This window comes from Arachis ipaensis, chromosome B5 (genome assembly GCF_059453495.1).
Source record: "Arachis ipaensis isolate K30076 ecotype BB chromosome B5, ASM5945349v1, whole genome shotgun sequence".
Taxonomy (NCBI): domain Eukaryota; kingdom Viridiplantae; phylum Streptophyta; class Magnoliopsida; order Fabales; family Fabaceae; genus Arachis; species Arachis ipaensis.
The window spans coordinates 136337231-136353221 of NC_142440.1; the positions used below are offsets into that span (position 1 = coordinate 136337231).

A 15991-nucleotide genomic window follows, 5' to 3' on the forward strand; every position below is an offset into this window, starting at 1 on the left:
AATACTTCTAGAATGATTAGTAGATAAACTTTCGAAAAAAGAGAAAAAAAATGAGTATAATACATATATAATAAAGTATAAATCATATCTTTCTATTTCTAATGTATTGAACTTTTTAATATTTAATTTAAATCAAATTTATTTTTAATTTTGAAATAAATTTTAATTTCATCTTTCAATAATATAATATTACTTTTTTACAATACGTAGTTATTCAATTATTTTTTAATCACTAAATAAATTACTCTTAATCACATTACTTTCATTCTAACTAAATTTATTTTTTTTTATTTTACTCTTAAATTTTTTTACTCATCATGAAATATTTGTAAAATAACTAGTATGTAAACTTGCAAAAAAAAAAAAGAGCATGATACATATATAATAAAATATAAATTACACATTTTGTCTCTAATCTACCGAAATTCTTTAATGTTTAATTTAGTTAAAATTTATTTTTAATTTTAAAATAAATTTTAATTTTATCATTTAATAATATTAATTTTTTACGGTAGATAATTATTCAATTATTATTTTAATTTCATCTAAGTAAATTACTCTTAATCATACTACTTTCATTCTAGATAAATTTATTTTTTAATTTTACTCTTAATCGTATTACTTTCATTCTAAGTAAATTTATTTTTTATTTAAAAAATTAAAAAATAAATTAAATAATTATCCGTCATGAAAAAACTAAAATTATTAAAAAAATTAAAATTTATCTAAAAGTTAAAAATAAAATTTAATTAAATTAAACATTAAAGAAGTTCAGTATATTAGAGATAAAAAGATATAATTTATACTTTATTGTATATGTACCATGTTCTTTTTTTCTTTTCTGAAAGTTTATATACTAGACATTCTACTACAAGAATGAGTAAAAATCTTAAATTCGTAATGCAATTCATTCCGTTAAAATTTACTATCATTTTACTTAATTTAATAATTATTTTAAGAGTAATGTATCATTTTTATCCCCAACGTTTTTGTCTTATTTAAGTCTTTAACGTTTTAAAATCATCTTGATCTTGTCTCACTGTCAATTCTGTTAACAGAAAATCACTAATGACAAGATAACATTAAAACTATTTTAAAATATTATAAATTTAAATAAGATGATTTAAATATTAAAAATAATTTAAAAATTATCCCTGGAAATAAAATGATACTTTAACTCAAATATATATTATGTTTACCACTTTGTATAAAATATATTTATCATACGCAAGTGTATGTAATAGATAGGTTTTGACTTATTTTTATTTGATAATTTCTGATCTAATAGGTAATGCAACAACAATATTGGAGCATGGTACGGTGCACATAAAGTCATATCCGGAAAAAGATACTAAAAAAAATAGAAAAATATATTTATTTTTATTCAAAATTCATGTTTACTTATGTATGTATATTATGTTTATTGATTTGTATAAAATATATTTGTTATAGACAAATGCAATGGATAAATTTAAATTTTTTGGACTGATAGTGTTTAATCAATGTAATTCAAGAACAATTTTGAAGGAAGATGCATATCCAGTTATATTTTAAAAGAGACACTAAATTTGTATTGTTTCTAATAAAAACAAAATCGTGATATATGAAATAATAAAAAAATTAAAACTTTGCACATATATGATCCATTAATTTTTTTTATTTCAAAAAGTACCCTTATACGTTACACTGTATTATTACTGTGTTTAACACTACTTTAATCTTTATTCACGTGGTGTCATTCCCATAATTAGCAGAGATGCTATCATATTGATCAAAACACAGTATACCGAAAGTAGAATTTCTGGTTGAAATATCCAGATTTGACAAATTAACGTTTGTGCTTTAATTTTTTGTATTTATTTTTCCTATTTGGTTATTTTTATATTTTTTAACAAGAACTTAAAAAATAAAAAAGCTAACCAAGCATGCGTTATTGTTCTCAAGGAACAAGAATCGGTTAATGTGATAGTGATTCCCAAACATTAGTCATTTAGTTGTACTTCCGTTTCGGGTGCAATAAGAATTGCCCCAGTTAGCATATCTTTACCGACACTTGCTTCGTCTATATATCAACGTTTTGTTGTGTAACAAATGTATTGACTTTGCATATGTTTAACGAATATAGTATAATATTATTATGTTAATTAGCGTGTCTTAGAGTAAAGGGACAGTTGGGTAATGAAGATTTTCACTTCAGATTAATTAATTTAAAAAATATTAATTTAATTTTTTAAGATAATAAATAATAGATATGTTCTTTTATTATTTATCACATAAAACTTAAAGAATGTGCTTATTATATGTTAATTATTGTAACATGTTTATTTATAAAAAATAAATAATAATTTTTGGAAAAATTTTTTACATATTTTAATAGAATTTGTGATAAATAAAAAGTAGTTAATAAATGTTATATGAAAAATAAAAAAAATAATGAATATTTTATTATTTAAAATTATATTATATTATTTCCATGCTCATGTAACAGCAATAAATCACGTATATATTACTATAAATAATGAAATATATAAATAACGAAATATATAAACAACTTTATTTTATTTTGTAGATGGAAGGACATATATGTCCACTATCTATTATCGTTGAGGGTTTAATTGGTTTTTTTTTTAGAGCTAATTAGATCGATGTCGAAATCTTTAAAGATATAATTATCACTTTACTCTTTATAATTTAAAAGGTATCAGATTTGATATCGAAAAGGAATGAGAGAGATATGTGTAAACTAAGAATAAATAATTAAATTAGTCCTTGAAAAATCACTCGTTCTTTAAATTGGTCTCTGAAATTTTTTTTAATTAAATTCATTTTTTAAAAATTTTAAACAAACAATATTATATATATAAAATAATGAATGATCTTGTAAAGACTAATTTAACTATTTACATACTCTGTAAACTAATCATTTAATGGCATTTATCACATTTAATAGCACCAATTTAACATGACAAACAACTTCATCTACTTCGTATAAGAATTGAACAACTCAATTAATAATAATTAATTTTAAATTATTTTTTTAAATTTAAAATTTGATTAATTGACATTAATGATATTTTTGAATAAAAATTTATCCTAATTTATTTTTCACTTCCACTCACCAGTCAGCACACAAAACCACAAATCCTAATCTCTCTTTCCAATGTCCCACGCTGCCGCGGTTTCGTCCTCGCGCCGCTAGCGTCACCGTAGCACCGTCTTCACGCGCCATCGCCGGTCATCCTTACATCCTTCTCTGCCACCTCATCTGCCGTTCGCGCAGGAAAGACAATCACCATCGCGCATCTACTTCACCCTCCTCGCGTCCCATCGCGACTCCCCATCATTCGCCCGACGCATCCTTGCTACTCGCGACTCCCCATCACTCGCCACTTGCACCCGACGGCTCTCCATCCGTTGCGACGTAGCCACCACCAGGTCCCATTCGTGACGCGCGATCAACTACTCCGATCCATGGCGACTTCTTTACTCGTCGCAACACGCCACCGCGAGTCCCCCACTGTCCATGCAACGTCGTCCAAGACGTCATCGTCGGCCACCCTGCGACTCTTCTTCTCTTCCTCCTATTTAGTTTTGAATGATTTTTTTAACTAGTTTTTTATGTTTTTTTTCTACCTTTCGAATGATTCTTTTTATTAGTTTTGGATGATTCTTTTTCCTATGTTTCGTATGGTTTTTTCTTAGGATTTGGATGATTTTTTATCTTATGTTTTGGTGCTTTTTGTTTTTTAGAGTTTCGAAAAAAAATTTTGAAAGAGGAATTAATATTTGCATAATAAATGATAAAAAGTGAATTAAAGTAAGAAGAGGCAATTAATAGTCATTAATTTTGTATCTTTTAAAAAAAATTAAATAACCACTAATTAATAACAATTAATGTGATTAATTAGTATAGAACATAATTCAAAAGGAAAAGTATAGGTAACCAACAAGATTTTTGAACAATGTATAAACAATGTGAATTAATAGGGTTAAAAAAATAAATTTAATTAGTAGTATTAAATTAGAGTGTAGTGTATTTTCATTTGATTGGTGATTATTCATGTTGTTCAAAATTTTCATTGTTCCCCTAACACTCCCCAATTCAAAAATATTTGTTGGCTTATTGTTGGCTGGACCTCTCTTGGTTTCTAGCATTATTGTATTGTAAATTGCAATTTTTCAAGACTCTAGTTGGGACATTTATTGAAGAGTGATCTAACCTATTGTGCCAAACCATTTTCAACTGTTCCATGAAGCAGCACCTCTTTTGCCTCCTGTGATTTCCCACAGTAATGATCATCATGTAGTTTAAAGAAAATATTGATGTCCTTGACAAATTTGTTTATTTACACTTAATTAAACAATTTTGAGCTCAAATCATATTTAAATAAAGAGTTTCCAACATGTGATTTATTTGAAAACTTGATCCATCTCCAATTATGACCTGATTACATCCATCATAAAGCGATTTCTGCATGTCATATGATGTGTTGCTCCAGAATGGGGATACCAATTCGGGCCACTCACTGTTACTGGTGTAGCTACTACACTTCTTTTTGCCATATTTAATTTGCTCTTGGACCTCAACTATTCTCACCTTGTGAACTGGAATAGTTCCTTGAATCATAACTACTATCCCCTTCCAATATTATTATATTTTTTAGAACCAAACAATACTCTATATATTAAAATAATATTATAAACAATTCAAGAACAATATAATCAAATCAAGCAAAGCACGCGACAGTGTAAAGATACAATAATTAATTATTTAAATGATTAATTAAGCTAGCAAGCCTAGCTGCTAGTATTCAATCACAAGTCTATAATTATATTATATGTAAACTTATTATTATCTTCTTCTTGAAATTAAAGTGTGTTCGATCTATGCTTGTAGTTGTATAGTTGTATAGCACTGAATGGCTGATCAAAGATACAATAATTAATTAATTAATTAATTAACAGAACTCTCTCATCTCTAAAGACCTCTCATTCTCAAGGCCAGTGGCTAGCTTGGCTTTCTTTTTTGTCCCAAATTGTTCCTACAAAAGAAAAGAAAAAGGGTCATAATGCATTAGTAAGAAAAGCAAATGGTTATTATTATTTGGAGGATTTAATTGGTATTAAAAAATCAGAACAATCTAATAAGGGTGTACAGAATTAATCATAGAAGAATGATAATTAGATTGGTCGAGTGGACAGCTAACTCGTCTGTTTAAGTAAGTGTCGAAAATTTAAATTACACTTTATATATATAATAATTCATTTGCCAACGACACATCATTAAATAGAGTTCAAATCTGCTGCAACAAATTAACCCTTAACTTTTTGGATTGAAAATATAGTAGAAAACAAAAATTATAGAAAAATGGTATTAATTATTATATTATTGTGAGTTATAGGGGAAAGGCTTGTATCAAACGTTATGCCATAGAATCTGTAAATCTGTAAAAGAAAAAGAAAGATTTAAAAAAACTCAAAGATAAGGAACTTTGGTTCCTTTATTTGCTCTATTTATTGGCAATGATGGGGTGTGATGAATGAATACACTTTTGCAGAATACTAAGCTCTCTAACAATCAAATCAATACAAGAGAGAAAAATAATATAATGTCACCAGTTGGATTACCACCTGGGTTTAGGTTTCATCCAACAGATGAAGAGCTTGTTAACTATTATCTAAAGAGGAAGATCAATGGCCAAGAAATTGAACTTGATATCATTCCTGAGGTTGATCTCTACAAATGTGAACCATGGGAATTAGCAGGTTTCTTTTCTTTTCTTTTTTTTCCTTCTTTCTTATAATAATTAACTTCCTTTAGTTTTCTTAAGTCTTGTTTTTTTCTTTTTCGGTTTAAAACAAGTTACGCATTCAGTTTTAAACTTCTTATGTCATTTCCAAATCATTATGTCTTAAGTTCACTAGTCAACTAAATTAATTCGAAACTAATTATACATTCATGTTTTTAATTATTTCTTCCTTTGTTTTTTTTTTCCCTTTTTTCTCTCAAACGATAATATTATTCTAAATGACTCAGTACATCATTCACTTTTCTTTTTATTCCCTGTACATTTACATTTCTAAATTTCAAACATAAAAGAATTTTCATTTTTGATATCTTGCCAAAATAATAATAATAATAATAATAATAATAATAATAATAATAATAATAATAATATATAATTCTCAATTAAACTCTATAGCTGTTGTGGATCATGTAGCCATCTTTTTATATATTGATTTTCAAATTCCTGTATACATTTTGAAGTGTTATGAATGAATTCATGTTTTACTTTGTTATCCTCAAATATATTCAAGCAATACATAGTACTTGATCCATGCAAAATTCATGAGATACATTTTGACCTAGAATTCTAGCAATGTCAAGAAGCATTTTATTTTTCAAAAGCCTAAACAATTTTTTGATACGCATGCAGATGAATGATTATATATCTAAAAGTCGAACATTTTGCTTGTTTCTAGAAAAATCATTTTTGCCGAGTAGAGATCCAGAGTGGTATTTCTTTGGACCAAGGGACAGAAAATACCCTAACGGATTTAGAACAAATAGAGCAACACGAGCAGGGTACTGGAAATCAACAGGTAAAGACAGGAGAGTTTCAAGCCAAAGCAGACCAATTGGTATGAAGAAGACTTTGGTTTATTATAGAGGAAGGGCTCCTCAAGGAATCAGAACTGATTGGGTTATGCACGAATATCGTCTCGATGACAAGGACTCTGAAGACACCACCGGTTTACAGGTATTATCCTTGCGTCCTCATTCATTTTATCATTTTTACAACTCTAATTACACCTACTTTTGGATTTAGTTGCACCAAATGCTATCCTATTAAGAGTGAAAAATGTTATATGAGAGTTGGTTTCATAAGCTTTCAACCATTTACAATAAGCTATATTGGTATATTATAACAAAAATGCTATTTGTACATCAAAATTAGCTACTAAAATCATCTACTAATGTATTTTTGTATAAATACATGTGCAGTTTAGTTTATTTTCGATATGTATTTGTATTCTAATATATATTTTATATTGGTGACTGATTTTAATGTACACATAATATGATTGATATGATAATTTTTATACGTAAATGCTAGGGAGATACATGTCCAGAAGTTCAATTATATACTTAGGATAAATTACATTTATCTTTAATTGCTTTTAGTCTAGCTTAGGTTATATTAAGGTTAATTATATCAACATAACAACCTTGATTTTTCATGTCAAGAAGCCTACTACGCTATATGTATAGGGAAAATAATATATATTTTACAGATAAAAAAAATAACCATAATATTACATGATTAAGTCATTTTAATAATTAAGTTGATTTAGTAATTTATTAACATAATAAAAATCAATTAAAAAAATAAAAAGAGACGTATAAGAAGAAGAAAAAATATTTACCTAGTATTTCTTTAAAAATAATATATATAAAATCGTCTAAGTTTATGAGAAGTCAGTGAAACTTATTCTTATTATTTTGTTACAGTTTTAATAACTTTTCATAATAAAGTAGCAGACAGACTTAGTTGTTAGTTAGACTTGTATAGTTAATTACTGTATCATATCATAGGTTGAAACATAAATTTACAAGTCAGTACAGTCTTTTATATAGTTACTTTTACTATTTTTAAAAAACGGTTATGGACTACTTAATTAAAATTATAATTTCTCTGTGTCTCAGTTTTAGGGGATATATAATTATTAACCTATGTTTATCATTCTGAGGTGGTGAATTAATTAAAGACAATTGAAGGGAATAATGATGATGTCCTAACAATTTCCGGGTACAAAATAATTAATTAAGGTGTGTCTCAATTTTATTAGACCTAGGAGAAGCTAAGAAAGGGAATGGTAGTGAAGTGGGGATGAATTAAAGACTTGAATATGATGATGATGATGAATAATAGAATTGAAAAACCTTTACATGTCACATCCTACAAAAGTAAATGTTTCTGTTAGCTTCAAAACTGTAGTCTCTGGTGGTGGCCCACTTGACCCTTTTCCTACTTTCAGAAACTCAAACACCCTCTACTCTCTTTTTCTTGTGTGTGTATCCACACTTGTCATCACCATATATTTGACCCAAAAAGCATCAAGTTCCATGCTTAAGCCAATTACAAAAGCTTTTTTCTTTCATTATATTATTTCCATTTGCCAAAAAACTTTATAAATTTCCATAATGATGACAAATAACCAAACTTATATTCTAATGATATATATAAGTTTATTTTTTATGAATTGCACGAATCATCTTTAATTTGGCCCATCTTTTATACTAAAGACTAATATTTTTAAAACAAAAACTTAAAAGGAGTAAATTTTCATTCTTATTGTGATAATTAATATCACTTCTATATATTTTTATTTTTTTTATATAAATATATATTAATCATTCACGTATGAATATCATTAATATATGGTGAAAACTCAGGTGTATCAACTTCACGTGAAGTCCACTTCACTTGAAGTTTCACCTTAATATATAATTAAGTAATAAAATTATTGAAAAAAAAATATTTAACTTAAATTAATCGAATAATTAGTTCACTTTTGTTTAAATATTAAAAGTCCGATTCATATTCAATGTATATAAAAATTCATTGGCCAAATTAAGAGTCACAGACACTAGAAGTATAAGATGTTAAATTAGGACGTGTGTAAACAAATTGCATGCATGGCTTGCATGGGAAGCCATAACTACTTTTATATAATAGTATAGTAATTCTAATTCTATCACACTTTCTCTCACATGTTACTTTCTCTATAAACGTATTGCTGACATATTCGTTGCTTGTGTTACTCTAATACTTGTACATGACAAAGTTCCTCTATACTATTGCGCTTCACATTGTCCTCTATCTCTTTTTTATTTTTTGAGTATTAATTATTGTAATGAGACAAAAGTCCTATACTCCGACCCTTAGGATCCAATAATTAACTAAATATTTTAAACTATTATATTGCTTTGGTGTCTTTGTCAATTGTCGTTGTTATCTTTCTTTTCATCATCATCCCTGTGTGTATGTTAATGTTATCCTCATCTAGAATTATTAGATTCTATTTCTCTTAGCCATGAATGAAGGGTTGTTTTGGCACCGCATAAAGCAACTCCTTCTCCATCACTTTCTCTCTGTGTCGGTCACTTTTTACTTTATTCCTCCAAACCCCAAAATACACCAATTGATACTCATAGTGTACTATTACACCAACATAGAAGCTGAATAAGAAGAAGAAGAGGAAGAAGAATAATATTAAATAGAAAAGGTGAGGGGATATGAGGAAAAAAAATTAATCAATAGATTCCAATCAATAATGAATGCATTACTTTATTATTAGGTTAAGCTGGAATATAATTTAATAAAGAAAATAATTAAAGATCAGTGAACTATTAGTCACAAACACTTTTCATAAATATTAATCAATATTATAGATTAATATTATATTTTTATACCATTAAAATAAAAAATTTAAAATTTAATCAATTTTACATTTTTTAATATTATATATAAAAATATATTTGTTAACTAAATATTAACTCAAAATAATAAATTTTGTTCTATACAGTATTGTTATTTATTAAGTTAACAACCTATTATAATATAGAAAAAGTTTTAAGTATACTGGTATACCAGTGTTTCAGTAATTTTTAACCGTTGATCTTAATTATATATATTATATATATTTTTTATAATTAAAATTAACGATTAAAAATCACTAAAACACCAGTATACCAGTACACTTGAAAATTTTCCTATAATATATGTTCCTCACTTTTAGTAGGCTATGGTGAGTGTCTTCAAACTTGATGACAAAATGGACAAGACATCTAGTATTGTTTGAATGTTCATCTCATGGATTTGTGTGGAGATTGTACTTTACGGTTTGTACGTACACATTTGTGCAGATCTGTTAGAGCCACAAATTTTGACTAAACTGTTTTTGACCATTGCAAACAATATAAGGCCAAAGAAGACCAAAAAGCAATTTGGGAAGAAATTAAAATATTTTAAATTATTGGATCATCATCACCCTACTCAACAATCTTTGGTGTTATTAATACTTTATAATAAATTATATTTTTGTTTGAATCATTTATATTTAATTATTGGTGACTTATTTTATTATTGCAGGATACTTATGCTTTGTGCCGTGTGTTCAAGAAAAATGGAATATGTACGGATGTTGAAGAGCAAGTAGGGCATTGTAGTAACATGTCTTCACTAATTGAGAGCTCACAAACCATAATCAATAATAATAACAATAATAGTAATAATAATAATGAGTATTGTGAAACCATGTCACCAGACATAGCAGGGGTTTCATCTTCATGTTTGGAAGAGGAAGACAAAGATGATTCATGGATGCAGTTCATCACGGAAGATGCATGGTACTCTTCTAATGCACCAAATATGGTTGGTGGTGAAGAAGTTTCACATGTTACATTTACAAGCTAATATATATTTTTCAAGATTGGTGGTCAATAATTAATAACTTTGGGAACATCTCATCATATATATAGTAATTAATAAAAAAAATATCTAAATACTTTTTTTAATTTACACCATAATTAACTTATTTTTATTATTGAGATACTAGTTAACACTTTCTTTACTCTAATTATTATGGTTAATTAATTGGTGAGGATGGTTTGGTTTGGTTTCTTTTTTTTTTTTTTTTTTGGGTGGGTTTGTTAGGGGTCATATTATTTTGGATTTTTGTACTAACCTCATCTCGAGGTTACGTGGGTGTCACCTGTGGAATAAAGAAAAAAACTACCACACAAAGTGTAAGTTTCATTATGTTATTTTTTTTTTCCTCCCTATGGAAGGGATTATAACACTTGAAAGGCAATTGAATATAATACTATAGTTCGATTAAAAAATATGGCGCTACCAATTTTTAATGTGCATCTTCTCTTACGAGAATATTTTTAAAGGCATTCAAAACATTATTGTGTGTATTGGAGTTCGTTAATAAGCACTATGCTTGACATGGTCGCCATTAGAAGAGATTTGAGAAGTTTGTTAAAGATATATGTTGGTTAGTGGTTTCATTATTTAGCCCTTTCAGCACGGTTAATAACATCCTAATATTTTTTAATAAAGACATATATTTATGTTTTTCCTCGTAAGCTGAAAGAAATGTTATATGTGATATGAATATTCTTATCTTGACCTAGATAGAATCAGTTATAAATTAATTTACATATGTATTTTTTGAGTTGATTCATATTTCAATTTGTTTTTTGTATGATATAAATAGGCCTGTTGGGTGCTCCATATAAATACCAATAATTTCTCTCATTCTCTTTACTTCTACTCTATTTTATTAATCTTAGCTATATATTTCACAACAATTTATCAACACTACTCTCTACCATTTAGATGGTATAGGCCTAAGGTAGAAGACCTTAGTGAGCAAGACTAATTGTATTAGATAATTATATTTAGATATATCCTGAAGAGACCATTGTAGCATTGATTCTTGCAGTGGTTGAAGATTATTATAAATACTAGTCAAGGCGAAAAATTGTTTAAAATATGACTTGTATTAATAATATATTCTTCAATCATTCCCGGTGAAAGTTGAAGATAATATATATGAAGCAATATAGAGATAATGTTTCTAATATTTTAATCCTCAAATATCTAAGTTTTATAAATAATTTAGATTGGTCTAGTAGTTAACTCACTAGTTCGCTTAAGCAAATATCAGAGATTCGAATCTCACGTGCTATGATCCACCATGAAAAACAAAAATGTCTACGTTCTGTCGCTAGAATTGTTTCTTTAGTACGCATCATTTGGCTATAAATAGGAGCTAAAGTGAAACCCTCAATGCACCAAGCAAAGCAACAAAGCAATCCAAAGTTTCGGTATAACTTGTAAGTGAGATTCTACTTGTAACGTAGTAAGTGTAATATTATAGAATTTGGTAAAATTTTAAGTGATATAAGCGATATAAACTAAGATTTGATTATATTCTCTAAAACTTACTAGGTATTGCAAATCGTATTATAAACTAAGTGTAATACACCATATTGTAATTACCATTGAATATATTAAATATCATTTCAGAGTGTTAGCGCAAGATATTTTGCTTCCTTTCTTCCTGAACTTGTTTTATTGGTATATTAAATCTATGATTCTTCACGTAAATTATTTACCTCATTTCCACTCTTGACTGCTCCCTATTCCCTAACAGTAACAACTATAGCTTCAAAGTTAAGTAGCTCGTGTCATTCCTACCATAAGAATCACAGGTCTATCGGACAAGTTTAGAACCTTTCGTAGTTTCATGGCATGACCGGAATAAGAGACGTGTTCTTTTTTGTTTTCCCTTGTGTATATCGAACCTACTTATTGTTTTCCTACTATTGAATAGAGGGTATGGAGTTATGGTATTCAATCATTCAAGTCCTACTTTTATCAGAGAGTAGAAAGTAAGTCAACTTAGTAAACGAAGAAGAATGAATAGTCTATAGAAAACAACTATTAGCGGGCTAGTCAAGCACGATTTAAGTTACATCTACACTGAGCAATTACATTGATACCGATTAAATAGTTAAAAGAAAATTCATGAATTACAATTTAATTAAAAAGAACAAGAAAAATGCATAATACAATCATTGAGACTTTGAGAGAGTCACCTTACACAGTTGCAAACATGTGTTTCATATCTCACACCTTCCATTGCTCAAATTCTTCACAGCTTAACATGAAAGAGCTTGCGTTTCGATGTCCGCCACCTCCAAATTCCTAAACAGAGAGACCAAAAGCACATTAGCTACAAGTTTGAGTCCTACAGCAAGTAACATGAACAAACCTGGTAAAAGAATAATTAACCTGTGAGATTGGCGTTGTATCTTCATTTTCCACACTTCTCAGGCTTATTTTAAACTTGTGATCATTTTCAAGCTCTGGTACTTTATATACAATAGCTCCGATACCCCTAAAATTAGAAGTGGATCACAAACATGAGATATGAATTATCGAAAACAGTAAAGTAATGACATTTATTTTGGGTCGACACAAGATAACGAGAATATGGAATTATATAAACTTGCGAAACACGTTTCAGATCCTGCAATCAGTTCTATAATTTCCTAACCATCAAGAATGTAGGCTGAATAACAGAATCATACTACTTCTATTCTTTGTGTTTGTGGTTAGAATGTTGAACTCAAAGAACAAACCATGACATTATCCTCAAGTCACTATGCTTCTTAAGGGTGTATTTGTTGAAAGGAAAAGGGTTTGAAGTATAAACACATGTGAGAGTTAAGAGTACAAACAGAGTGAATCTTCCTATCTTACAACCTCTATAATAGTTTTTTTATGTCTCTGGGGGAAAAACATGCGAGTTCGTGGATTAACCACTTACACCAAAACCTCTTCATGCCCACAAAAAACTCATTCTATCTACTTTATCAGTTATACCTTATGCCACATGCAAAATTACCACCTTCAATTACAGATATCCTCTTTTGCCTCAATCGTGCCTTCACATGTCTTGCACCCTATCCTCTCTTTGCAATTGAGTTCCTATTAATACTTCTCAGATTTCTACAGAACCATAAACTTTGCCTTCCCTAACTTCTTTCTGTCACCTCCACACATCCCACTCCCTTCGGCATGGCCATCAAGAGGACAAGGTGCGGCAAGGCATTTCACAGAACCAGTTATGGTTCATCAACTCATTGATTTCTCAAACCAACTCATCTAGCATGAAATCTGAGCCACTTTTACATTCCATTAATTTTGTTGGGGAGAGAATAGATAGTCATTTAACCTAGTATCTCAAAGCCAATTTCAAGTTTATAATTTTCATATTCCAATCAGGTTTATGTTTGTCAAAAAATAACTCTATTTCTCAACTTCCAAGTGTGTCATGTAACAATAAAATACAGACAAGCCATAAAACCTCTACACTATTTGCTGCAACTATAATATACTTAGGATAGGAACAACCAAAAATGAAATGAACGAACCTCAACTTCATTTTTTGGCTTTTAATAGCTAGTTGATGTCCCAATTCACTCCTTAACTCTGAAAGTGTTGTATCTGCATCAACAGCCTCCAATTACATAAAGATAAAGGTGTTGTTAGCAACAAGATTTTCATAACCTTTTGCCATCTCCTTTTGAAGAAGCAAAAGAAAACCTATAAGCAAATCTACAAAGCTTATATCCAGATACCAGGGAAAAAGAAAGATACCAGCACCCAACTTCACAGTACAAATTAATAGACTTGGGAGCAACATGAAGTAATTCGCAAATGTAAGTGCTGAAAAGGAAACATACCAGGCAACAACCAAATGCACCATTACCGAGGGCAATCTCATATGACTTGGAAATACAATCATCCATTAGTTTTTGTTTGTGTGATAAGCTCTTCATGCCTTGACTAATAACACAATCCAAGTCCAAGGAAAGCAACTGCCATTATTCAGAAAAAATAAAATAAAATAAAAATAAAATTTTGTCACTTCTTTCAAACATCCAGTAGTCTCATTTATATCATATATTAATTGTTCAATAAAGATATTTTTTGTGCTTCAGTTTTAACCCCAAATCCCATCAATTCAATGTAGCAAAACAGACGTGCTTTGATAACATTAGCATATAGCCAATTTTAAGGAACTGAATTTATATCAGAGTTTAATTGAATTCCAAACTTCTGAAAAACAAGTTTGAATTATCCACGTCTTCACTGAACTTGCACACAAATTTTAAGTTAAAAGAAAGGATAACATCTTCATGCAAATAGAAACTTATCAAACAAAACAAAACCCAACATGCATAATAACTGAGACAACACAGACTGCAAAAAGAAACTTGCTGAAGTTAGGAAAGAAAATGTAATCATTACTTGATCAAACATGGAAGGGTTTTTTCTAACATCAAACTCAATGTTCAAATCCTTCAATCCACTGCTAAAAGCTTTGCTGTTATGCAGTTTCCACCTCCAAAGGTCCCCATCTTCAATGTAGCGAAAGAGTTGGCGAACACGCTCAAATTCATCGAGCACAGACTGGTGCTTAACAGCATCATGATTCATAAGCTTCTCTTTGAAGTAATCCAAGGCGATAGTAGCCCCACTCCTCTCCATATCAATCACTTTATCAGCATTCTCAGCCCCCAAATTCTCACTCCCTAGCCTCTCAAGTGCAGTTTTGTGATGGTCCAAAACGATCACTCTACATACAATTCGATACACTCACGTCAAATTAAAATCACAAGCATACTATTGAAGAGAGGAGTTAGTACCTTTGAACTTTGGCGGAGATATCTTGAAGAAAGTGAGGAGGGCCAACGAAATCGAGAAGGTAGAGATGGGAGATTTGAGTGAGAGGAAGATCGTGGGGGGTGAGAGGGCGGTAGACGGTGTTGGGGAAGAAGAGTGAAGGGAGACAAGTTGCCTTGAAATAGAGGTGTGCCGCCAGAGCAGCAAAAGCACCGTCCGGACATGGGTAGTGGTAAAGTATTGCTGCTGCTGCCATTCTTGAGCTTCTTGCGGTTGCAGTTCCAGAATCTATTAATTAGTTATTAAATATCTACAATCAACATCAACATTTAAAATCTAAAAACACTTTTGATTCATAATCCTAGTCAAACTCTGCTTCGCTTTAAAATTAAAATTAGATTGCTTTTATTCATTTTTTACAAAAGAAGATTATAGGTGATTTGGGCCTTTGGGCTACCAAAACACACGAATTAAATCAATAGAAGAATATAATTGATTTAATTAAAACTATCTGGCTTACTCGAATTATTTTTACCATTTATTTTTTTTAGAATTAATACTCAATTTGGTGCTCAAACTCCATGAAAATTTTAATTTAGTTCTTAAAATTTTAATTATTTTATTTTAGTCTCCAGATTTTGTAAACGTTTTAAAAAACAATTTCCGATATAAAAATGTTAATGAAAAGATGGCATCAACAATCAAATGCCATACTGAAA

At 29.1% G+C, this 15991-nt stretch overlaps 2 protein-coding genes across 2 annotated transcripts; one reads left to right on the plus strand and one right to left on the minus strand.

Annotated features, from left to right (window-relative positions):
• The first annotated feature begins 5540 nt into the window (after positions 1-5540).
• On the plus strand, positions 5541-10946 carry NAC057 (NAC domain containing protein 57). Its single transcript, XM_016345381.3, has 3 exons — positions 5541-5766; positions 6484-6761; positions 10158-10946. The coding sequence occupies exons 1-3, from the start codon at positions 5541-5543 to the stop codon at positions 10479-10481; spliced, it is 828 nt and encodes a 275-aa protein (XP_016200867.2). The 3' UTR covers positions 10482-10946.
• A 1533-nt stretch (positions 10947-12479) lies between these two features.
• LOC107644056 (DHHA1 domain protein) lies at positions 12480-15739 on the minus strand. Its single transcript, XM_016347840.3, has 6 exons — positions 15296-15739; positions 14898-15225; positions 14330-14464; positions 14018-14103; positions 12873-12978; positions 12480-12785 (listed from the first exon to the last, which is right to left on the minus strand). Exons 1-6 carry the CDS (start codon positions 15526-15528, stop codon positions 12708-12710), a joined length of 966 nt encoding a protein of 321 aa, XP_016203326.1. The 5' UTR covers positions 15529-15739; the 3' UTR covers positions 12480-12707.
• Positions 15740-15991: the final 252 nt, after the last annotated feature.